At 42.7% G+C, this 25,865-nt stretch overlaps 1 protein-coding gene across 2 annotated transcripts; it reads left to right on the plus strand.

Moving 5' to 3' along the window:
• The first annotated feature begins 1,514 nt into the window (after positions 1-1,514).
• On the plus strand, positions 1,515-25,106 carry EPHX1 (epoxide hydrolase 1). 2 transcript variants are annotated; one of them, XM_021543318.2, is made up of 9 exons: positions 1,515-1,527; positions 13,046-13,230; positions 14,993-15,173; positions 17,347-17,574; positions 18,378-18,507; positions 19,147-19,361; positions 21,401-21,509; positions 22,464-22,589; positions 24,064-25,106. In XM_021543318.2, the coding sequence occupies exons 2-9, from the start codon at positions 13,051-13,053 to the stop codon at positions 24,287-24,289; spliced, it is 1,395 nt and encodes a 464-aa protein (XP_021398993.2). In that variant the 5' UTR covers positions 1,515-1,527; positions 13,046-13,050; the 3' UTR covers positions 24,290-25,106. The 2 variants fall into 2 exon arrangements, with proteins under 2 accessions (XP_021398993.2, XP_021398992.2); XM_021543317.3 differs by lacking the exon at positions 1,515-1,527 and adding an exon at positions 12,370-12,577.
• The last annotated feature ends 759 nt before the right edge of the window (positions 25,107-25,865 follow it).

Consider the following 25,865-nt stretch of genomic DNA (forward strand, 5'->3'; position numbering starts at 1 on the left):
CAGTGGCTAGTATGGGCTGTAGTTTGGATTTGTGCTGAAACCAGTGCTGATAACAGAGAGATGTTTTTGTTACAGTTTGGCAGTGCCTGCAGACATCAAGGCCTTTTCTGCTCCTCACCCCACCCAGCAGTGAGTGGGCTGGGGGTGCACAAGGAGCTGGGAGGGGACAGAGCCAGGACAGCTGATCCCCACTGGCCAAAGGGACATCCCACAGCCCAGGGCATCCTGTTCAGCAGATACAGCTGGGGGAGGAAGGAGGAAAGGGGGTGTTTGGAGTTACTGATTTCTCCAGTGACTGCTATGTGTGATGGAGCCTCTCTTCCCAGGAGATGGCTGAACACCTGCCTGCCCATGGGAAGCAGGGAATTAATTCCTTGTTTTGCTTTTCTTTCATGTGCATCTTTTTCTTTTCTGCCTAAAGTGTCTTTATTTCTACCCATGAGTTTTCTGACTTCTCTGATTCTCACCCCAATCCTGCTGCTGGGGGAGTGAGTGAGTGACTGTGGTACTTGGTTGTCAGCTGGGGTTAAACAGTGCCAAGTGTCTGTGTGGTAGCTGTAATAAAGGGTTATGACCCTGGCACAAAACACAGTTGCATTTTTAACTTTCATCCTGTAGAAGTTCTGTTTACTATAAAATTCAGCATAGTCTTATTTGTATGTAAGTGAAATCCATGTAGTCCTACAGAAGAAAGATGAACTGCTATTAATGCTTTTGGTGTCTTAAGAAAAACAGTACAGAGCAGGTTTTGAACACAGATGCCCCAAAAGGGGTAGAACTCAGCCAGCACATTTGGTGTGGAAGAAGAAAATAGCAACAAAAAGGCAAAACTTACTTACAGAGCCGTTTAGGAACATGTTGCTTTAAACAAGACAAGTTTTTAATTTAGCTACTATTGCTGCTGATAACAAAAGAGAGTGAGAGCTGCACCAAAGGCTCTGGGCAACTGATTACTTGAGCAGAATGTGATGATTGGGCTGAAAGGGTTGAAAGATGTGAAAGGAATCTTTATCTGTGATCACAATTCTGTCTATCGAGACCCCAACAATCCAAGCAGGAGCTGAGATGGTGTGGAGGTGATGAAAAATGAAGATTGGATCTTAGGAGTGAAGTAATAGGTGAAAACTGAGACTGAATGGAAAAACCTCCGAGATTAAGAGTTTAATGTTTGCTTGTTACGTTTTTCCTGGTGGTTTGAGTTGCTACAGTTTGACCTTCTGGGGCATGTTTAGATCTCCCTGCCCTGGTTTGTAGAACACGGTTTCAGGGAACGAGCAGCCCTGTCAGGTGCATTTTCGGCCCTTCTGTTGGGCACAGTCTGTCTCTCGAGTTCCGCCGCCGCGCAGCGAGCCGGGCTGGAGCCGCTCGGCCGCTCGCAGGGGTAGCGCAGGGCGGCTGCCCGGCCGTGCCCAGCCCTGCCGGGGACAAACCTGTCCCCGAGCCTCTGTCCCCGGGCAGAACTGCATCTCCCGGCGGGCTGCGGAGCGGGGGCAGGGCTGGGGAGGCCCGGGGGCTCCGGCCCGGCAGGTGAGAGCGGGCGGCGGGCGCGGCGCCGGGATGGGATGCGGCGGGACGGGCTCGGCTTGGGAAGTCTCCCGGCGGGATGCGAGCGGTGCCCCGGCGGGGAGAGGAGCTTCGGCTCCCCGTGCGGTGAAGGAAAGCGCTTTTCCGAGCCATCCCGTGCGTCCAAGCCCGCGGTCCGTAAATGCCAGGGATTCAAAGAGAGCGCGGTGCTCCGCAGCTGCTGCTCCGCGGATTCCGAACAATGGGAATTGTTCGAGTGTGAATAACGCGCTGGGTCCGCTGGGGGTTTTTGTTGATTTGGGGAACAGGAAGGCCCTAATCTGCATTCCTGCCAGGGGAGCGTATATGGCATTCCCAGCAGCTGGAGCCAGGGGTGCTTTTCCAGGGTAAGGTCCCTGATAAACGGGACTTAGCAGTGCTTATGGAAACAACAGTTTTATTTAGCGTTCCTCGGGAATGTGGCCAGGTTTCCCTGTTTAGTTAAAGTATGTGGCTTTAACTATTGGCATGCAAATGGTTTCAGTTTGGTTTATTTGCACATTTCTAAATGGGGATATGAAATCGAAGTTTTATTTATTTATGGATAATTTTGCCATTTATTTATGGGTGATTTTTCCAGTTTTAAAGATGGTTTGACTGAGTACTTTATGCATAATTCCCTTTGCTGAACAAGCGTTTTAGGTATGAAAAGAAAACCTTTTAAGTTTAATGCCTATATTTTGTTGCACAACTTTGCCAATCTGCAAAGACTAAGCAAGTTACGTACTCTGCTCAACCTGGGTTTAGTTTGTCAGAATTCAGTTGGGATTTTGATTGCTCAGGAGTTAAAACATACCATTTTCAAATGCATAGCTTAATTTTCCAACACTATTGAATTAGGCTGCTTTCTCTTCCCTTCTTTTCCTAGCCTTGCTTTATCTAAAGTAAGAGAAATTGCCTCGTAATTTTAGGTGAACATACAAGATAGAATCAGCCTTAGAAGCCAATGTCTCAGAGTTACTCAGAGAGCCACAAAAGCAGAGTTCCTATTTTGATTGGCAGTACTCTTTGGAGATGCTGTGCTTCTCCCCTGAAGCGGATATTACTCCTGTTTGAAGTAAGCTAAAGCTGAGCCTTGATTGCTAATGCTTACTGAAAATCGATGGAAGATAGTCCCCAAAAGCAATTAAGCAGCTTTGAAAATCAATCCACTGTTGAAGTTGTCCAAGGACAGGGATTAGATCTTTGTCAGAGCTGAAGTCTTTGTAGGGAAGGTCCTGGCACAGTGGCAAGTTCATGGCTCTTTGTTCTACATCTTTTCCAGTCTGAATTCATTTCCAGCCAAAAAATTTAAAAAAAAAAAAAAAAAATTGTTCAAACTTGTGTGTGATTTGCTAAACTCCACTGGCTTGTTAATTCCCCAGTGTTCGTTATTTTATTGTGTGTGATCATAGCATTGAAGTCAATAATTTGAAATAGAGCATGGTTGGTAATAACCAGTGCAGCCAGAATCCACATGCTATTTGTCTGTATGAATTACCCAAAATAGGCTTTGGATTACTGGGTGTTTTAAAAGGCTTTTTTGCCCTCTGTTATTTACTGTATTTTAAGTATTTGATCATTCTGTAGAGCAATACCATTCCTTTCAGCCTGCTTGTTTATCCAGGGTTTCAAAAAAGCTTTCAGGATTTTTAGGCATCAAATGGCAATGTTTTAATCTTGTAAGCACTGTGAAACAAGCTCAGGCTCCTTAGTGGAAGGACCAATTTGTTCTGAGTAATTACAACGGGTAAATGAAACTTAGGGGTTAGGGGTAATAATTCTGGAATGGTAATACTCCCAGAAATTCTTGTTGCTTCAGTAATAGTTTGTCAAGTAATTTGTCAGTGGAGAAGTGGCAAAGCAGAGCTGGAGGTGGTAGGTGAAGTACAGCTTGTAGCTCTAGGCAAAGTAAATCGATTATCTTACATGTTCCTATGCACATTTCTTGCATTATATTTGGAGTATTCAAATTCTGTGGCCAGATGAGCAGAGGTAAAGCCTTACCTTTGTGGTAGAGTGTGCACTATTTCATTGAGCCTGAAAGAGTATTTTCTTCATGCCATGCATAATCCCAGAACCAGGGCAGTCTTTTTTAAAGTGCAAGTTCCAAATGTGGCAAATAGATCTCTAATTACTGTGTAAGTCCCTGAAGAAAAGTCACTTGGAAAGTAGAGCATCTTGCTTCTCTCTGAAGAGCTTTGGTCTGCTTGTAATTAATGTTGAAAATACTTTTTTCCCTCCTGAATACTTCTGTTGAAAAAGTCCTGGATTCTTCCTCTGCACACATTATTTTTAATTAAAAACATCATTGTGTGTGTAAATGGGTATTTACATAAATAGTAAAGCACAAAACATCTTCTTCTAAAGTGGCATTTGCTTTAATATCTTGGTCATGCTAGACATGGCAGGATGGCTGACAGTGATTTGAATATACCCTGGGGTTTATGGTTGGTTCTTTTAAGCAGCATTATGAGTTTTTATATCCATTTAAGAACTTGTTATTGATTAAACGCTTTCTGATTGGCAGGGCTGGGAATATTTTTGGGAATATTGAATTGTGGTAGTCATGCTCTGTTAGTTGTTTTCTCTGATAGTGCATTTGCCAGAATGAAGAAAATGACCTGTGATCATGTTTATGGAGGGATCCTGCTGGATTAAAGAACAGGAGCCATTTGCTAGGTTTCATCTCTGAAAAGTCACCTAAAAATCTGAGCTGTCACCTAACATTCCTCTAGCTTTTATTTTGAAACATCTCTGCAGGAGATTATTAGGTGTAATCCATGGGACAAGAAAGGGCTCAGCAAACTCTTGGAGTTTGTTGTTCTTTTTGTCTCAAGCAATTCTCCTCACATTTATTGCACCCAGCAGTCGAATTTTGTTCATCTTGTGAATTCTGTAGTTAGGGCACACAATTCTTGCTCTCCCTGTTTGTTCTGTATCTGCAGCCTGGGTGGGCTTTGCTGTCTGATAGAAGACAAGTCTTTCTCCCAGGCAAAACACCCATGTATGATGAATCAAAACCCAAGCTCTGTTGGAGGACCAAGCCCTCTTGGGTGCTTCATCATTAGTGTTAATTGCTCTCATCTGGTGGGTATAGGTAGTGCACTTTCCTAGGTGAAGGCCATGAATCCAAACAGAACTTAAATATTGTTATTAAGGGAGAGATAAAGTAGCAAGAATTGTTCTTGTTACATGTTTACTCTGGCACATCCTTTTGGTGTTGCAGTTATTTGACAGAAAATGATGGCTACCATCTGTTCCCTTCCTCTGGCATCATTCAAAGTTCCTTTCCTTGTTGGGAATGAAGTTTTCAAAGGGAGACAACAAGTTTTGACCTCTTCCTGTTTCCATAGCCACATTTAATATTCTTTTCTTCTTTTACACTTACAGCTCTAGGCAAAATGAGTTGATTCTCTTATATATTATTTTGTACAGTTCTTGCATTATACTTGGAGTATTCAGGTTTTGTGGCCAGGGAGTCTGGTGTCCTAGGAAAAGAAGGAAATCTGAAATAATATATGAAGTAATGAGTCTCTCATAGAGGTCAGAGGGAGTCAGACATCATCGAAGAAGGAGGAGTGGCATCATGGGAAAAGGAAGAATTGTGGAAAAAATTTGACATCACAGTGGATTGAGGTCATCTCACACTGAGGAAGGAGAAAGTCTCACACACAGGGAAGAGTGAGTCTGGCATCATGAAGGAAGAACAGAGTCTGGCATCAATGAGGAAGGAAGAGAGGGGTCTGACATCACAGAGTTGGACATCATAGAGGTAAGAGGGAATGTGGCGTCCTGTAGGAAGGAGGGAGTCTGGTATCAAAGATTAAGGAGGGAGTCTGATATCACAGAGGAAAGAAATAATCTGATGTCATAGAAAAAAGCAGGAAATCTTCACTAATGGAGAATGGAGTCTCATCCCAAAGGTAAGAGGGAGACTGATGTGACAGAGGTAAGAGGAAGTCTGGCATCACAGAAGATGGAGGTCATCTTGCATCACAGAGGAAGGAGGGAGTTTGGCATCACTGACATTAGAGGGAGTCTCACATCATGGGGGGAAGGAGCACATTCTTGTTCATGCTGCCCTTACTACTTAGAGTCATGATCCTAATTTAAATTCACAATGTGCACCTCATCTGTCTTGCAGTTTGCCAGATAATTCCTCTGGCAGTCTTTACATTCATCATTTCTATCTCCACACCTTCTTTTAACTGAAGGATTGTCATGTACTTTGTTCTTACCTCAAACTACTTGCACTCTTTTTTTTTTCCCTCTAAAGCACCACATATACATCAATTCTGCATGTTTTAATAATTAAAGGTTTCAGTAACATAGTTTTCTAACAGTGCTAATACAAAAAGCTTGTAAATCTGCTAGCTGAAAAGATCTTTCCTTCCCTGATTCTGTGGAAGAATCTTAAGAGACTCAGACTAATGGAAGATCCTGCAGTAAATAGAAGGGGACATACTGTGATGTACCACCAAGCAATTTGAGATAAAAACAAGTCCTATCTGGAGATCAGGGTAGGCAAAATATTGGCAATAACAACATGGCAGGGAAGGAGGGTAACCTTTCACTCTTTACTGCTGGAGGATTTGGTGAAGCTAAAATTAGAGCCCACATTTGCCTTAAGGCCTGAGCAACAATTACCTCGATCTCATTTCCTTATCTGTAATATCTCACTCTTTTGGTTCATTTCCACCTCCTCAGAAAATGCAGATGCTGGCACAGGATGAAGAGGTGAACCTCATTATTGCTAGAAACTCTAGTTGAAGGCAAAACAGAACCATGTGCTGTTCATAATTTCTTTTCAGGCAGTAGGAATGAAATGTTGAAGTAAAGCTCAAGATGTTACTTGGACTCTCTTGGACTGTGTCACTTAGTTGGCTGGATAGTGGCTAAGAATTGTTAAAAAAACTTGTTACTGGCATGGTATCCTTCCCTCTTTTAACCAGAAGAAGGGATTTGAGAGAGCTTTCAGCTGTGTTCATCCTCCATCGTATGCCAGGCTGTTGTCACTTCTCTGCACCTGTGCAAAAAAGCTGTTCTTGGGATTTGAGGGTCATTAAATAGAGTAAAGCTGGATAGGATAAATAGGATAAAATCTTTGCATGCTCTCACCTTAATGCATTATTATGGTAGTTTGAACAGTTCTTTCACCCTTAATTATCATGACTGAACAGTGCTGATTTAAGAGTCCTTTCTTGCCATTTGTCTGCAGAGTCTTAAACAGAAATTATTGCAGATGAAGAGTGCATCTCCTTTCTTCTGAATCATGCACTCAGTCATTAGATCACATTAATGGGCATCACACAGATCCCAAGCTGGATTCTGTCAGGTTGTGTTTATGTAGCCCAACGGCTTTTTTTAGACTCTTGAAAGAGAGTGGGTTTGTTTAATAGAAGCAAAATAAGGAAAATTGAGGTAAACAAATCATTTTTAAGCAGCACAGAATAATGTGTAGGGCATGGCTTTGAAAGAACAAGTAATGTTGCATAGATATGTGTTCTTGTAAATTGAGTTTCTTCTTCTTAAGAAAGTGGTATGAAGTATTTTAAATAATGATTGGGAGATGAGCTTTAACTGGCCAGTTGTTACATACATTCTGCCCCTGGATGAGGCAAAATGGGTAACAGTGAACTTAATCTCATACTACTTTTCTTTTATGCTTAGTTAGACTTGGGTCTCAGTGCCTGTGGACTTTCAGAGTTAACAACAGATTGTAATTGTAGGAAAAATGAGGTGGGAATGTGTTGTGTAAGGTGGTCAAACAGTACTCTGGAGTAATGTGCCTCAAAGGACAGGTGCTGTAAGTGCAAGCTCTGGGTGTGCAGAGGGGCACCCCCAGAGCTTAAACTGGCCCTGTTGCTTGTTCCTGTTGTCCAAGGGACTAAGAAGATGAAGAGCTGCATGGGAGCAGTGCCTGTGCCATAGGTGTGGGGTGTTCCTCAGCAGGGAACACCCAACCCTGACTGGGAGCAGCGTGCCCCACTCCTGGGGGAGGCCTGAGCGAGTGTGGTTTCACTGCTTTGGGGACACAACCTCACTCCTTGCTTGCAGCCTTCTAATTAAGTTCCTTCTGTACTGGTTAATTTCCGATTGTGAACAGTCTAGGGGAAAAAAAAGTAAAATAGGATGATATAATCTCTTCCTGCTGTTTTGGAGATAGCATTGTGTGCCACCTCCCTGTGGCAATAAAAAATGTAAATGCTAAATTTCTTATCGAGACAAGCCAGAAACTCTGTTGGATTTGTATTTCCTGTCTTTGATTTGCCTTCCTGCACAGGACGCTTTATTTCATCCGATGCCTGCTTCTCCTCCTCCCCTACAATGTTAATGCATCATTTCATGTTCACCTGGGAGATGTTATCACTTATAGGCAAAGCAATTTCTGCGTTGCTAAGCTATTTTCTAGCTTGTCATAATGCTCCATAAACTACAGAAATAGGAAGATTTTCTTCTACGAGTGACTCGGTGGTTTTCTGTCTGTTGCTGGAGCTACATGATGGCAAAAATGTGATGCCTGGAGATGGCAGGACGCAGACTGAGGGTGAAGCTGTGAGGGCTGTGCCATGTCTTAGTCCTTTTTAGGCTGTGGCAGTGTTCAGGGGCTTTGTTACAGGTGCCATGAGTTTTTGAAGTGCTTCAGTGGGGTTGTTTTTCCTTCAGGTCTCTTGGGAAGAGTAACCTGCAATTGCTGCTCTTTGGGCAAACCAGCGTGTAAACAAAGTGCAGCAGCAGAGAGCTGCTTTTTTGGTAAAGCCTGATATGGGACTTTATGTAAGGGAACAAAAAGAAACAGAAAAATCACTTAAATTGAGCTGTTATTTCTCCTGCAGGGTAATTATTAATCAATAAACCTTGTATCTCACAGTGTGCCAAGTGCTCTGAGCTCCCTCACAGTGTGCTGGTAAACCATTTTCAGAGAGAAAAATGTTATTAACCCTAAACCATGATTAGCTCTGAAAACAACAAAGTCTCACAACTCTTGCTTCAGCCATGCAGCAGCAGTTTTGCACTGGCAAGGTTTGGTAGCACCCTCAAGCTGTGGGTGTTGTGCATCATTCGTTGCAGCTGGGTTGTGTTTGGGCCAGAAGGCACTTCCAGCATTAAGTTGAAGGTCTGCACAGTTGTTTATTTCTCCAAAAACATATTTCAGAAGGATTCTAATGCTGCAAGGCTAAGATGGATGGTTGCTCATAGAAGGAGAGGGGGATTTTACCATGATGTGTTTCATAGATGACCTCTCTGAAAATGAAGAGCAGGGTTCTCCGGGGCATCTCTTCCTGTGTATTGATGAAGACAAAGCAAGAGACAGGACATAGCTTTGATGTAAATAATAATTGCTCTGTTCCTGTGGACCCCTTAGCTCTGATGTTAATGCACAGATAGGGGACAAATCAAAATGCAGAAAGGTGCTGAAAACCAGGAGTGTTTCCAATAGGGGGCTGTAAGACCCTGTAAGGAAGTTCTGGGGTTTTCTTGCAAACATATTTCATGAGATGTGCTTGGCCTTCAAGAGGAACTTGGTTTTGGGCTATTTACTGGGCCATTGCATTTCAACATTTTTCTTTGAAAACATGTTTTTAAAGCAGCAAACCAAAAGCATTCCTCCTTGAAGTCTTTAGGATAAAAGTACTTTCTGAGATATTTAAGTGTTGTCCGTAAACAATATCCACTCTCTGGTACAGCAAAGTCTCGGAATAAATGGAAATATTTCCTTCTCAGGTCTTGCCTTTGGTCACATAAAAAGAGGAAAAAGCCAAACCAAAACATGAACTCCCTTTGAAGCACTCGTTTATAAAGGCAACAGGCCAGCGTGGTTGCATCAATAGACTTTAGACAATAAAACCACCAGCACTTTGTTGTTGACATCTCTGAAAACTGAGGGTAGAAAAGTGTTACTGTACCTGTTTGTCCTTCCACATTCATGGTGCTGTATTGCTGCATCGTGGAACAAGTGCTAAGGAGCTGATAACTTTCATTTCACCACAGATCCCAGCAGTGATTAGTGGAGGAAATTCATGTGCAGATGCCTCACAGCTGAGGCTGCTTTGTGCTGCTCAAACAACACAAGAGAGTTCCAGAGAAGCATCCTGAATAGTGAACTTGGGAAATCAGGGCTCTGAGTGGCTCCTCTGGGCCCGGGCTGGAGCTGCTGGTAGGAACATGCTGCATCCCAGCAGCTCATCCCTCACAAAAATCCCCTTGGGTGAGCTGGTGGGCGTTACAGTATTGCTGATGCACTTGGTCCTTCCCTTCCTGGGCACCCACAGCAAAATGTGACACCCTTGGGGCTCTGGGGCCCGTGTCCATTATCATCAGGAATTTTACAGGCACTTTCAAGGGAACTGGGAGAGATTGCATACAGAAAGTCTCTCTGTTAGCAAAAAATAACCCAACAAATATCAGAGGTGGCTTCTTCCAAGTCAGGATGACATCTCATGGAAAACAATTTGTCACCAGCCCCAACTATCTGCAGTGGAAATCAGGATTCCTGTGGGACCTGAAGCTAGTTCTGGCACTTACTGGATTGTAAACAAGCTCATCCTCAAATCTGTTTGGAATTCTCTGCAAAAATGGGTGTCTGTTCACACAGCGAGTTCTTTCCACATATGGTCCAGGGTGAAGGCAAAATATACACATGTGCACTCAATCCCTCCCCAGGTCTTCTGCTGCAAAAATTCTTCTTTCTCAAGTGTTCTTGAGAGGAGATGGGAGTGTTATAAATGAAAATTAGTCCAGCCAAATTAAAAATGAAATAATAAAAAATTGTATTTAGGATCGAATTCTCTCTGAGCCAGCCACAAGGAAAAGGACAGTGCCGAGCCCGGGTTCAGCGCTGGGTGCGGGACAGGAAGGAGCCTCTGGCACACACACTGCCCTCCTGGACCCTGCAGTTCTTATAGGAATTTTTCTGCCCGAGGCCAGGATTTCAGCAATCCACCTTTTCTTTCTAGTCAGAGTCCCACATATTCATAAAGTTATTTTCTCCGGGGGTTGAACAATCCAGGTCCAGGTGTGGACTATTTTTCCTGATGAGATTACAGGAACCGTGGCATTTAGATATATCAGCCTGGAGGACTCCAGCGATCCCAATCTGGGTCATTACCAGGATGATCAACTCCCAGGTGTTCCAGTATGGCCCTTTGGGACAGCCCCTCTCTGGACTAGCCACATGTATTAGATTGTAAATGAGGCTTTGGCCAAGAAAACCCGGCTCTGGGGTAGCCGAATATGTAAAGGGGCAGCTCACACAGGTGGTGTGTGTATTTTGTAATAACTAAATATTATACATGCCAAATCATATTTCCCTTGATTCAATACAACAATATTTCATTGGCGCAAATTATAATCATACATACCAGGAGGGAGCAGAAATGGTTCTGCAGCTCTGGGTGTGGACATGAGGGTTTGTGGCCGAGGTTCAGCTCTGTGCTGGGTGCTGTGCCCGTGTCTGAGCTGGCAGGGGCCGTGGTGCTGATGCAGCAGAGCCCGGGCACAGAGAGCTCTGCTTTGGGAGGTGGCCCAGCCTGAGCCGCGGGGCTGGCGCTGACCCAAGCTCTTCTCTTTGCTGGGGGGGCTCTGTAAACACGTCGGACTTGGCCAAGAGTTGGGATTTCTCTGTGTGGTGTTCACACAGTTATGGTGGTGGTCCTTTCTAGTCCAGACATGGCCCAAGTTGTGGTGTGATTTAGGGGAAGCTGCTGTTTTTCTCCATGAAGGCTTAAGAGTAGAAGTGATATAAAATGCTGTAGTAGGTATCGTTTCTGTGTAAAGTGCTCTGAGGTTTCTAGAAGCCCCTCCAGTTGTGCTTTGCAGTAAAATTTAATTGTGCTCAGGATGCTCCTAAACTGCATTGGTTTGTGTGCTGAGGCAAACTGAAATTGGATAAACTTTTTAATTCTGGGGTGAGTTATGGCCTGGGTGTTGTAAAGGTGGGGAAAGAGCGTTGTCTTGTGCTCCAGATAACATTGTGAAGAAAAACAAGTGGCAGAAATTATGGAAGCACCAGTGAAACAAATAAACAAATCAAGTTTTTTCAGTGCCTATCATTCCCAATGGTTCCAACCTCTGGGGATGCAGGCACTTGCAAGGCTGTAGCACTTGCATGTGTAAAAAATAGATTTTTTTAATTTTAATTTTTTTTTTCTTTTAGCTTGTTCAATCTGCACAGTGCCCGGAAAAATGTTCAATCTGCACATATGTTTCATGGGTGCTTGTCTTATGTGTTTATTTATTTATGGTCAGCCATTAGAAAATCAAACTCATGAAGTTGACTAAAACCTGTCCTGTCACATAAAGGCACTTAAACAATTCCATTCAGTTTCATTCCTGCTCTAATCCTGTGAACTCCTGTTAACTTGTGCTAAAATTCCTGTTTTGATCCAGGAGTAAATTTGGTGCATTCTGATGACTATTTGAGCCATTCCAGAGCATCAAATTACTCTGCAGCAGCAAAACCAACAAAACCTTCTGGCTCTAGAGAGAATGAAGACGTTCTGGGTCATAAACAATCCTTGCCCTACAGAAGTTTTGAATACTTGATGTCTTAGTAATTCCCCTGCAAATGAGTGTTTGAAGCATGACATTCTTTAAAACAATGCATTAAAATGATGACAGTACTGTTCCCCAAACCACCTTACAAACGTTTCTTACACTTAAAGGCATGCTTGAAAACATTAATTATTAAAGACTAGTCTAAGTGGTTTTTTTACTTGCAGCATGAAACCCCCAAATATATTCAAATTCGGTTTTTTTTGGTTTTTTTTTGTTGAGGTGTTCTGTTTGACTGAAGCACAGCAGCCCTGCAGCTGGGCTATGCAGATGTGTTGTGAAATCAGGTTGCTCAGAACCTTGACAGAATTTTGTCACTTGGCAATGTGATCACATTTTAGAGCATGGGCTTTTGTTTTCTCTTTAGAACAGTTCACAGGGAGAAGGAAAGGGAAGGTCTGACTGCCCTTTATACTGCTGTTCAAGGGTTGTGCAAATATATCCCTGCTCCACTTCCTGGATGACTGGGAGGTACAAGGTGGCTGCCCATATGCTGTTCACTTTTTATTCTGTATATATATATTCTGTCTTGCTTTTCTTTTTCTCTGAATCTACAGCAGTAGACTTGTAAGCCTTGCTGAAGAGATGCTCTGCCCTGGCATTTGTGGGGAATCTAGAACTTCAGAGGAAGAGAAAGCATTAAATGTGAATTGTATAATTGTAATTATTATGTTATATTTACATTATAATGACTATTTAATTGCCGCATTATCTCCTTAACTTACTTTGAGCTCTGTTTTTATTATGTCTTTTATTTAAAACAATTCTTCCTCATTTGGGTAGGTTGAAACATTCTATTTCAGAAATTTCACAAAAGTATTGCTATCATGTGAGTGCCAGAACATCCCATAGCTGGAATCCTGTCTGAAAAGGGAAAAGTCTTCACCAAGAATTTATGTCTCTCTGAGCTGACTGGGCTCACCACAGTTCTGTTCTTCTCTTGCAGACATTATGCTGCTCGAGGTGTTCCTGGTCCTGGGGACACTCCTCATCTACTTCTTGTTTTTCAAGAAGAATGAAGAGACACTGCCCTTCAAAGATGGGTGGTGGGGCAGAGGACAAAAGCCTGTGACTAAAGAAGACTCAAGTATTCGGCCATTTAAGGTGGAGACTGCAGAGGAAGAGCTGAGTGTAAGCAAATCTCTGGGCTGGGGGGAGGGAAGGAAGAAATGGCCAAACAGATGCAGAAAATGTTTGGAAGTAATTTTTAAATTGAACCAACAGAGTGCCAGTGATGTCCAGGTGTTGGGGGAAGGGATTTTTCAGTCCTTCAGAAAATAGGTATGAATAGACAGATCTCACTATATAATTTTGTTCTCAGCTAGCTCTTGCATGATTGCTGATAAATAAACCTACTCTGCAAAGCCTAACATAAAAATCATATTACAGATTACTTAACTCTGTTTTTCTGTTTATGCATTTTCCTCAGTTTGTGTAGACCAGAATAAGAACAATGTCTTTTTTTTCCCCCTTTCTTTCAGAAGCAATCACAAATACCTCATTTTCTTGACTGCTTTATGTTTGCAGCTGTGTTGGATGCTGATTCTTCTGTAATTAATAGTCTACTTTGGTCAACACTAAATTACTGTGGTAATTACAGTAAACACATACGTTGCAGAATTTGTTGGATAGAAAGATTTTGATTGTGTGTGTTTAAGCCAGGGATTCAACAATTTCATAGATCTTTGTGGAGTCATGGTTCAAACAATACTCATGGGATTGCTCATATTATTAATTTATAATAGATTCCTAATTTCTCAGCAAAGCTTGGGTTTTTTAGCACTTTGCTTACCCTTCTTAGTAATATCAAGGGACCTTGGTCTCCATTTTGTTTTCCTCTTACACTGCAGACACTAAGATGGATAATTTCTAATTTAAAAATGAGTGAGCAGGATTAGATTTCCAGACCTACCTTTCAGCTACTCTGTGGTTCTGTTTGCAGTAGGAAGGGGCTCTTGGCTCAGTCCTTCCCTGCAGAGGGACTTTGGAGTGATCTTGCATTGTCACCAGCATCCGCTGCAGCCCTGAAGTGCAGTGGGAACGTGACTGTCATTGTATTCCAGATGGACAAACTTCAATTTCAGTCTGTTCTGTCTATGCAAAATCCTTCTGAATGTTTCCTGGTGAAGACCTCCCACCTCTGGGTTTGGGAAGGGAAGGAAAAGGTTTGGGCCAGATCCATGCCTTGACTGTGAGGGAATCACAGAATCACAGAATAATGAGTTTGGAAGAGACCTCTAAGATAATCAAGTCCAACCTTTGCCCTAACACCACAACTCGACTTTATCACCAGGTGCCAAGTCCAGTCTTTTTATAAACATATTCAGGTGATTCCACCACCTCCCTAGGAAGACAATTCCAGTATTTTATTACTCTTTCAGTGAATTATTTTTTTCGTAATTTCCAACCTAAACCTTCCCTGACATAGCTTGAGACTGTGTCCTCTTGTTCTGCCAGTTGCTGCCCGGTGGAAGAGATTGACCCCACCTGTCTACAACCTCCCTTCAGGAAGCTGTAGAGAGCAATAAGGTCACCTCTAAGCCTCCTCTTCTCCAGGCTAAACAACCCCAAGAAAGGCAGCAAGACTTACCCCTTGAAGCCACAGGAGTGCCAGCAGAGCATCTTGCCCTTTGTGGTTCCCAGCCTGGCAGACAGGTTTGGCAGCCCTGCAGAACAAAGGCTGGGAACAGCTGTGAGTGGAAGAGGAAGGAGGACACCTGCAGGAGGAAAAGAACAGGAACAGCTGACGGAGCATCAGCAAAAGGCACAGGGGTCTCATTAGAGATGTTATTTCCATTGTTCTCGTTCCCCGTGGGAATAACTAGAAACCACACGCAGCCCAAGAGAGCAGACACAAGTGCTTTTAATGTCTCTTCTCTCTCCTTCCCTGTAGGATTTATTCAGGAGACTTGACCAGGCTCGATTCACTGAGCCACTGGAGAACAGTTGCTTCCATTATGGAACTAATTCGGTGTATCTCAGGAAGGTTGTGTCCTACTGGAAAAACCAGTTCAATTGGAAAAAACAAGTTGAAGTCCTCAACAAGTACCCACAATTCAAAACAAAGATTCAAGGTGTGTTGCTTTCCCCCTTAAAATATAACCAGCAATAGATAAATATATCTGCAAATGAACCTGGTAGGAAGAAGGCTCTGGTTGTGTCACAGAGCCTTCCCTCCTGGCTGGATCGTTGGCATCACTGCTGAAGGAGCAGGGAACTCCCTGGTTGTAGCTGAAGGCTTTAGGACAAGGAATGACAAATGGAATTCCCTGTGCATGAGCAGACTGTCAGCTGGTGTTAACAGGAGCCAAGCATGAATGTTTGGAAGCAGAAGTGGATCTTAAGATGTACACATGTTCCCTGCCTTGCATGCAGTCGTGCAAAAAATTCCCACAGATGTCTCCTCATGCTCTGTGGAGCTGCCCAGCTGCTGCTGTCACAGTGAAGCCATCAGCCTGGCAGCCCTCCTCAGCTGGCCAGGCTGGCCCTGCCTGGCAGGGCAGATGTGCTCTGCTGCACCTCTTCAGCCATTCCCAGGCCTGGGAGTGCACAGTGCCTCTCCCCTGGGGTTGATGTGCTGCCAGGTGTGAGGGAATGGTTTCTCTTCATTCAGAGCACACTGCACCCTTCCAAAGAGTTCATTCAGCCAAGGTCTGCTGGTGCTGGAGCTTGGTCAGACTGGGTTTTTTAAAATACCTGATTTAGGGTGGTGCTCAAGTCAGTTGTAGGTCTAGAGCACAGCAGGCAATTGTCTCACATGATGGCAAAATTTAAGCTTAACAGAGTATTTTGTTCTGTTTTTACTTGCACTCATGATTGTGTCTTATTTCAAAAGGTGCACTTTGCCATAATATTTTAAATGGATCTGGGACAAATCAAATAAATGGTGCTATATAGTGGTTAGTGCTTAAAGCACTTATTTAAATGATGGTTAGTGCTGAAAAGATAAAACCAGAAAGTCTTCCCTTAAAAAAGAAGAAAAAAGCACCATCTGAGACAAGAAAGGGAAAGCAGCTAAGGACGATGCACTATGTATAGCAATGGGAAAGGAAATTTTCGAGTTGGGAAAGATTACAGAGAGGAGATATGAAAAGACAAGGTCAAACATGCTGTGTATCAGATTCCTCCTTTCTGTCATCACTTGAAAGCTTTTCAGAGAATGTAGAGATTCACAGAAGTGTCAAGGATGGGGAAATCTCAAGTCAGTGAAAGATGATGGGATTGCTGGCGAACTGGAGTGGATGTGAGCAAAACATGCTTAAATACATCAAGAACTGAGGCATTCAGGCTCTGCTGGGAACAAATTCCTGTTTCCTGGAAAATATAAAGCCCTGAGTTAGTTTGAGGAAGAGCAGCTCACCTGAAGCAGGCAGTGCAATGCAGTGAGAAGCTTTCCTGCTGGAAAGAGTCAAAATGGAAACCACATTGCAGATTTTACCTTTCACTGAACAAGCAGGAGACTGGTACTAGAACACAGGCTTCTGTTTTGGTTTACTCACTTAAAGAGATACTGAAAGCTTTGGGCAAAGGGTAGGAAAGCACTACAAAAATGACTCTCTCTCAGCAAGGCATAAAATCATCAATTTAGCATGATTGGTTTATCAGCAGTTAAGATGTGTGACCTGATTACAGGAGGCTTCCACAAACAGAGAATAGTTAGTGAAAGCTTTTAAAATTCCTTTTGTGCAGCATTTAGAGTCAGTGGCTGGGGACAGAAACCAGACATGTTCAAATGGAAAATAAGGCATGCACAAAATGAGGAAAGTGATTCATGCCCCCAAACAAATAGCTGCACATCGTGATGGATTCCCTATCTCTTGATGCCTTCAAGCTGCAGTTGTAGGCCTTTCAGGAAGAAAAATCTCTGGCTATCTAAAGCCTATCCAGTGCCATGTAGCAACATTTGGGTAAAATTTAAGGGTACTTGGACTAAATGATGTAACTGTCTCCTCTGCCTGTAAGCTGTGTGAGTCACTGTGTTACCGTTGGTAGATTGCTTCACTTCTATGTCTTAATTTGCCAATTGATTTTAAAACAGAAATAGTCAACCTCATTTGGCTGCTGTGATGCTTAATTGTACATTATCAAGTACTTTAAGGTCCTTGGATAAATGTATCCAGAGAGGTGCAGTGTTTGTATGCTCACCAAAAGAAGACTAGAAAAAAGCTTTATTCATAATCTGTTCTGTGATTAGTTTCAGTGTCATGGTAAATTTGTGTGTGCTAAGTAATGATTTTATTTTTACAGGCATTGATATCCATTTTGTTCACGTAAAGCCTCCTTGTTTGCCTGAAGGCCAGGCTGCAAAGCCACTATTAATGGTTCATGGTTGGCCTGGCTCATTCTACGAGTTTTACAAAATTATCCCACTCCTGACGGATCCTGCAAGCCATGGCCTCAGTGATGAGCACATTTTTGAAGTAATTTGCCCATCTATCCCTGGCTATGGCTTCTCAGAAGCACCCCACAAAAAAGGTATGACACAGAAGAAACTGAACCTCCATAAGCCCAGTCTCACAGTGAGGGAACCTGTGTTAGCAGAACAGCAACTCCTGTTACACACTTTTTATTTTTCCAGTGAGGAAACAGACCCTGTGTGTCAAGTGGGAGGAGGGAGATAAGGGGGTAACTTCAGGTGACATCACTGGCTAGTTTCTAGAGCAGTGTGTAGATCATTTAAAAGGACCATAAAAAGCTATGAAGTGACAACTCAAGAGTTGTAATTTTGTCCATGAATTGTCTGTGAGTGAGCAGGCAGGGCAAATTTAATTTATTAGTGTTCCTTTTTGGTGTTTTGCATCCATATTCAACAGCATTGTACAGGTAGGTGATAAGGAAGAGTTGAAACAAAGCAGTTCATGTATTCACATGGCAGGTTGCAGCCAAATACCTGCTTGCTCAGCTTGTGCTCTGAGTTATACAATCACAAACTGCAGCAAATTGAGGCAAGGTAGTGTTTAAAGTGATACTTAGTTTAGTATTTAATTGCATGTGCAGATGTGGAGAAGGTTGGGTTTGCTTTTCTCTGCTTCCCTGGCTATGATTCCTGTGGTCAGCATTCAGAGAGAGATCTGCAATAAAGGCAGATCCTCCTCATGGTTTCTGCTTGCTCTCTGTGCTTGGATGTGAGCAAGAGTTTGCATACACTCAGGCAAGGAGAAAGGGATTTGTAGCTTTTGAGGAACTTGAACATTGTCTTGATGTAGAGAAACAGTGCTGCAGAGTCAGAAGTGTGGGTGGAATTAATGCAACAAAAGTGTTCTTTTCTTTTAATGCAGGCTTCAACTCCGTGAGTGCTGCGTCTGTGTTTTATGAATTGATGCTCAGACTGGGATTCAGTGAGTTCTACACCCAGGGTGGTGACTCTGGCTGGCTCATCTGCACCAACCTGGCCCAGATAGCTCCCAGGTGAGTACCCCCTCGGTGTAGCTGTTTTACTCTGTGAATAGTTATTTCCTGTGCACTCGGGAGTTCCTGCCCAAGTTCTCACTGTGTAGGTCCTCTCTTTGGTGCTCAGTGTTAAGCAAAGTCCTAAAATTACATACCTTAGTTTTTATTAATTGTTTTTCATTTCAAACAGTTGTGCAGTAGTTTTGTAGTGGCCTCGCTGAGGCCTGGAGTAGGACAAGTAGAGAAAAAAAAGGAGGATTTGTGGCTTAGTGCCCTGGAATGTGTGCTGATTACTGACAGTTGTCCCTTTGACTTGTCATTTTTGTGTGAAAAGCCACACTACAAAGGGCAGCTGAGGTCCTGGTGTAATTAACAGCCTGGAATTCAAGTATGTCCATTTCTGTTAATAACATTTTAAATGTTACAGGCCACAGCACCACGCCTGGCAGAGTTCAAGAAGTGTTTGGGCAACGCTCTCAGGCACATGGTGTGATTTTTGGGGCTGTCTTGTGAAGGGCCAGGAGCTGAACTTTGATGATCTTTGCGTGTTTCTTCCACCTCAGGATATTCTGTGATTCTAAATACAACAACTTTGAGTTTTTGTTAAGTACTTGTTAAGTTGTGGGTTTGTTTGGCTTTTTTTTTTTTTGTCTGTAGCCATGTGAAAGGTCTCCATTTAAACATGGTCTTAGTTTCGAAGCTGGGACTCTCTCACCTGCTCTCCATCCTGCTGGGCCGGTACTTCCCAGGGCTCTTCGGATTCCAGGATGAAGATGTCAGGAGGATGTTCCCCTTCTTGAAGAAATGGCTCCACAAGATCTTGTCTGAGTTTGGCTATGCTCACATACAGACTACAAAGCCGGACACTGTTGGTAAAACAAACAAAAACAACCCCTCAAAAATAACCCTTTTTGAGCTTGGAATACTTAAGTCTCTTCACTTTAGTTGTACCTTCATAGAAACAAAATGTACTGTATGCAGAAAATAGGGTTGTTTTTTTTTTTTGCAGTCTATCTGCACATCCAAACTGAGCATGCTCCAAGTGCCACTGACCTCATTTTCCAGTTTTCATAAATAAAATAGATTATTTAATATTTTTCCACTTATGCTATCACTGGGGACTGTAATTCCATTTCAAATGCAGCTCTGCTCAGAGCAAAAGATAATTTCTTCTCCAAGAATGGATCATATTCAAGTAATGTAAACTACAAGAAGCTTTTAGCTGTCTCAGCACACAATGTAGTTTATTAATTATAGCAATAAGTAATACCTGAGAAGTAAAATCAAATTTCACTTTCACTCATGGTTCTGAATCACTTGCAGACTTTCAAGGAAAAAATTGTAGCTATGATTGTTCTTTCTACATGAACTAGTCACTCAGGTGGTTTAACTGCTTTAAGTATCTGAATATTTAAGTGTTTCTATTTTAAAAACATCTTTTGTGACTGAATTGGACAACTGAGTCAAGAATACTGACTACATTTTAGTTTGGTGCAGCAGCAATTCACTGATGGATTTTATTATAAATACAGCTAAGGGAAATGTTTCTTAATGGTGTCCCATAAGCTTACCTACAGAGGCAGGTATGTTCTTAAAATGTGTAGGCAAAAGGATAACTGTATGGATTTAAAATAGTTTTGCTTCTGTCAGGTTTTGGTTTCTAAAAATTGCCAGTCTTTTGTGCTTTATGAAAGAGAGGGAGGCTGATATCTGAAAGATGCCTAAGCCGTGCTCCTTCTCAGTCAGAATTTGGGCTGATTTGTGTCCTTATCAGTCACGTGTGGTCTGTCAGAGCAGACTGTGCAGATTGGGAAACAGCAGCCAGTTCATGCTTTGGGAACTGGAGCATTTCTGCAGTTCTCCAAAGGACAAAGAAGAGAGGAGCAGGGTAGTGGCAAGTTCCTGAAAGGAGAAAAACACTCTGAAGAAATTTCTGACAGAAATGGCTGCATTCCAAGTGCTCTGAGGACCAGTGTCAGTTTTTCTCTAAGTAAACAGATTGCACTCTACTCACAGTGAGTAGATGAGAACAGGCTATTGCTTGTTGTGTCCAATACCTCTGGAAAGTACTCAACAGAACTTTCTCAAACGCTTGCAATTTCAGTTACCAATACTAGTTGCTTAATAATTGAAATCCCACTGTCTTGTTTAAATAGCAACTACTGATGAAATTGTGCCAGCCTTCCTGGAAGGCTGGGTTGCATGGGTGGAACTTCAAATATGTTTCTGTTCCTTGGGAACAGCTTTTTTACTGTTTTACTGAGAAGCTGGGACAGCTTACAGTCCCTGTATTTCACAGCACTAGGATATGTGATCAAAGTTCCAAGTGCAGGTGTGTTCTTTCTGTCCAAGAAAAGCAAACTATAAAATCTATATGAAGGCTTGTTCTACATGAAGGCAGTTTGCTATTGCTAATTCAGAAGATGGACCATTTAGCAGAGCCTTGCTGTTCCTTAATGACTTTCTAATAATCCTTAAAATGTTTTTGCTGTTAGATAATGCTGCAAATCCTCCTGGTCATGTGTAGGCATGTGGGGTTTGGCTCTGTAATGCTGTTTAATACATGACAACTTCCAGATTAATGGAAGCAAACCCTCCTTGGCACATAGAACTTAATCTTATTAGCTTACCAGAAAAAAAGAAAAGCCAGCAGAAATCCAATACTGTTACATCAGTTCAAAAAATGTTCAGTGCGAGCTAATAGGGAGCCTGCTTGTTTGCAGCTACTTCCAGTTTATGATTTGGCATTAAATTGCTCCAACTCAATGTACTATTTTATTTATTAAAGAAAGCAGCTGATGGAACAGCTTTGTAAATTTACATCCCCTATATTATAACAGGCAGCTTCTCTAACACTCTGAGTTCTGTAGCTGGATATCAGTTATAGTTAAATTTTCCTCCTCCTTTACAGGCTGTGGTTTGAATGACTCTCCTGTGGGACTGGCTGCATACATCTTGGAGAAGTTTTCTTCATGGACTGATATGGAATTCCAGAATCTAGAGGACGGAGGACTAGAGAGGTAAGGCCTTTCTCTCCTGCCATTTTGGATGAGGTGACTAAGCCCAGAGTCACAGCTGAAGAGGTTTGTCTGAAGGGAGCCTCTCATAACCACAGCTGGTGCAGGGCTGCACTCCAGTACACAGAGAGGCAAACAGGCCATGGAGGCTGATGGATTCCCTTCCCACTTCCATCTTCTAGAACAGAAATGCACCCTGCAACTCCTGGATATTAAAAACTGACTTATGGGGAAGAAACTCATTAGGACACAAAATCCAAAATTTTACCCCACATTAAGATGCTGGCAACTCATGACTTATTGTAATACTAACAATTAACTCTCTGTGAATTTGTTTTGGATTGATTGTTAGAGCTTCATCTACCTGTCATTTGCTAATAAAGGATTATGTTTAGTGTGCACCAGAAATCAGAGCTGAAATCCCCCTTGAGAACTACCTGGCAGGAATGGAGAGAGGGGGCATGCTAGGGAAAGGCCCAGCTGCAGCAGATTTGCATGGAATGTTTGCCCTGCATACAACTAATAATTTAATATTAAACATGCCCTGTTTACAGCACACATTGGTGTGTGAGGGCTCTGCTGAGGGCTCACAGTAGCATTTCAGATTATCATTAATAAATGGCACAAGCTGTTGCATGTGCTGTTCTGCTCCCACCCTCCCAGTCTGTGGACAGGAGAGACAGCGATGCTGGAGCATAAGGTGCTTGTTGGAATCTGCCTTCTGTGTAGGAGTTAAAATGTGACTTCCCAGTTTGTGTCTGGAAGCCTTTAGCATCCTTAATTGGTCACTGGCAGCCGGGGGGGGGGGGAGTAATAACTTCACCTCTCCACTCTTAACCACTATTTATTTCCTATAATTTTTTTCCCCTGAAACCAAACCAAAATCAAGTCCCTGCTAAAGTGATGCAAGTCAGTTTTCCGTTCTAATGAAATAATCTCTTGGGCTTGCCTCTTCAGAAAGTTCAGCCTGGATGATCTGCTCACCAATATAATGATCTACTGGGTGTCAGGCTGCATTGGCTCCTCCATGCGTTTCTATAAAGAAAACCTGCAGAAGGGGATAGGCACACAGAAACATGATAAGTAAGTGTGGCTTCTTCTCTTGAAATATTTTACTTTGATCTTAATTTTATAGTTACATGCCTTATAGATTCCTGAATGCTGAGGAAAAACACTGCCCTCTCACAGTATTCTTCTGCAAGACAGACCAGGTAGTTGATGTACTGTGCTGTGCTTTTAAAACACGGTGCTTAGGTAGGAACCCTGAGCGAGGAGATCTGACTGGAGGCACTGCTTGAGGGCCTCCCATTCATGGTGTATCCATGTACTTCCTGGTTTTATTTCAGTTACTGTATCAGTCTGTGACTGAGCCACCCAGTCAGTTTTAGCGGTAGTGTCACCCCATCAGTGGTTGTAGTTTTAGTACTTTTCTGGACACACTTTCCCTGTTTCTGCAAAAGGCTCAAGTCCTGCCTTTGGAAGCAACTGCAGCCTGCTGACAAACTGCATCACTGAGGAGTCAGTGAGACTGATGTGCCTGCTGCTGCTCAGACCCTTCAGACAGCAGCTTGGTTGCATGTACTTGTGTCAGCCTGAGTGAAGGCTTAAACCTGCCCCGAGGTATTTGCAGCCACAGCTTAGTGCCATGCTATTTATTTAGCTGTAAAATGATGCTCCCAGGAAGCTGACTCAGTTCCTGAAGCCGTTGTGGCTATGCTGTGGGCAGTATCTTGCTCTGGTTCTGCCTGCATGAGATGAGCTGTGTGAGCTTCTAGTGCCTAGAGGACAGAATCTCAAAGTCCTGTGTAAAGTTCTGACCTCAGCCTTCCAGTGGCTACATGCCCAACACTTTTTGCATCTATATTTTTAAACTTATGACAATGCAGCTTATGTGTATGGGATATTCAAACCTAGAAAATGTGGCTTTTAAAACAAGCACAGATCATTCAGACCCCTCAAATCCAGTTGCTTCCTTACACTTCCTAATGTGAAGAATGTTTTGTAGTGTGAATTTGTGCCAGTTAAAAGCAAGAGCTATTTTACAAGGTATAGTCTCACATATAGAAATGTTGCTTCTAAACAAGTCTAGATTATTAGTATTCCTCTCTCCACTCCCCCTATGAAGTAATTATTTTCCTGCCTATCCTCCAGTTGTCCTGCCAGGCTTAGCATATTTGAGTGGTTATGTTCTCTGTAAATCTTTCTCCAGCTCTTATCAAATTGCGTGCTTGCCCATCAATTTGAGCCCTGTGTGCAGCAAGAGGAAATTTGCTGCCCACCATCTCCTAGGGCTCTCCTCTCCCTTTCCATGCTTCTGAGCTTCATGCCCTGGATCCTCTGCAAAATTGCCTTCATGTCACTGTGTACAAAAACAAAAAAAAAAGAGGTTTTTTTCCTCAGGAATTAGAGTGTTGTCTTCAGTTTTAGGATCTGGAAGTCAAACTTTTAATGCCTAACAGAACTGTGCCCAACTGCTCAGGAACATTTCCTTGGGACTTTTGATTTGTTGCAGATTTAAGTGTTTGGAAGATTACAGTGATTCTCTCTCCTCTCTCAGGCTCACAGTACAGGTACCCACTGGCATTGCTGCCTTCCCTAATGAAATCCTGCACATACCCCAGGCTTGGGCCAAGAAGAAATACACCAACATCGTCTCCTTCCACTTCATGCCTCGAGGTGGCCACTTCGCAGCTTTTGAGGAACCTGAACTTCTTGCTAAAGATATTCTGCAATTTGTGAACAAAGTAGAGAAAGAGCAACTCTGGAAAAAGAAAGGGGAATAACTTCCCTAAGAAACAGCAGAGTAATTACTTTTAGCTTAGCACATGTACAGGGCTTACTAAGTCTGCCGTAATCCATGTAATTAGATCTTATTGTTGATCAGATGTGAGCAAGGACAGAAAGAAAAATGCAGTGTATATGCATGAGATACTGCCATGGGGACCAACAGATTTTGGGCTGGGTTATTTTTTGTTCAGCTAGGCTCAGAAAGCATGAAGAATACTTGGGTATCTTCAGAAACATGTTCTGTGGTATTCTTGACTCTTGCTTTGAAATTGAAAAATAGACCTCACAACTACTAACATACCTAGTAACAGTTAAATTGTTATGAAAGGCTTTTTCTTTCATGGCAGCAGTAAAATTTGAGTTGCTGTGAGTAAGAAGTTCCTCACACAAAAGAATAAGGAGCAGCCTGGCAGACCTAACTTGCATGAGTGCATCAATCAATCAGCACTGATGATCTACAGTATCTTTAAACTGCCTTCTGCTGGCTGCCTTTCTCTTCCAGCCTGGGCTCCAAAGCAGCTCCTGGCTGTGAAGAAGCTGGACTGCCCTGTGCCAGGCTCCTGGGATATGTGAGGAGCAGATGAAAGACACAGGTGCCTGTAGCTCAGTCCAGGAGGTGGGGCTGGGTAGAGTAACTACAGCCCCAGCTACCTCTGCACTGAATTTGTACTCTCAAATCATAGCCCTAGTAGGCTCAACACACTGTGGCTTTGCACTGCTTTGGCAGGGTATTGTAAATACCTCTTACCAAAGAATAAAAATATTATTAATTCAAAATTAAAAGAAAAGTGCATTAAATTTTTTAATAACTCCTGTGTGATTATTTTAATTTTTTAACAACTGAGATTTTGCTTGGTACCAGCTAGGAAAATCATCAGTTCAGAACTTATCAATTCTGTACTTCATCTGTCACAGAGGTCAGATTGAAGGTAAACTGCTCAAAGAAAATTGAAGGTCTGTATGGCTTTACCAGCTCCTGTCCCTAGTGTGTGCAGCTGAGCTTCAAACAGGTCTTAAACCATCTCCAGATGACCGATTTCAGTGTGGTTTTGTTCTCCAGTCACTTCTGATGTCCTTCTCTACTTCTGAAAGCACAGGGAAATACAATCTATCAGTAACACTTGCATGGATTAGTATTATTTCACAATATTAATTGAAATGAAAGCCAAGATCAGAAGCTCAGCAGATCCAAGCTCCATCCCACAAGGTTTTAGACTCAAGCAAACTGCACAGTTTGTTTCACAGGAGGTAAATGTACTCTCCTCCTGGGCACATCCAAATCCCCATGCTGAAAGCCACCACCAGCCCTGACAGAAAATCATTAGGGCAGATGGGCTGCAGAGAAGCCTGGGTCAGTTTTCTGAGCAGAGGTGAGACCTCTTGCTCCCTTTCCTCTGCCTGCTGCACCTGGGTGCCAGTAGAGTAACACAGAGGAGCTTTTAGGTCTCCCTACTAGATTTGATCCTCAAGCTGTTCTTCAGTTAAGACAGCTACTTGCTTCCAGAATAGTAGTGAGCACCAATTCCATGCTCACTTGTAAATGCTTTAATTCAGTCAAAATTTGTCTTCACA

Source organism: Lonchura striata, chromosome 3 (genome assembly GCF_046129695.1).
Source record: "Lonchura striata isolate bLonStr1 chromosome 3, bLonStr1.mat, whole genome shotgun sequence".
In the NCBI taxonomy this organism is placed as follows: Eukaryota; Metazoa; Chordata; class Aves; order Passeriformes; family Estrildidae; genus Lonchura; species Lonchura striata.

Bases quoted from the DNA above. Each gene is read 5' to 3' on its own strand.
- EPHX1 (XM_021543318.2), top strand. From the start codon at position 13,051: ATGCTGCTCGAGGTGTTCCTGGTCCTGGGGACACTCCTCATCTACTTC. The intron at 13,231-14,992 runs GTAAGCAAATCT...CCTTCCCTGTAG, and splicing joins CTGCAGAGGAAGAGCTGAGT to GATTTATTCAGGAGACTTGA. The intron at 18,508-19,146 runs GTGAGTACCCCC...TTTTGTCTGTAG, and splicing joins CTGGCCCAGATAGCTCCCAG to CCATGTGAAAGGTCTCCATT.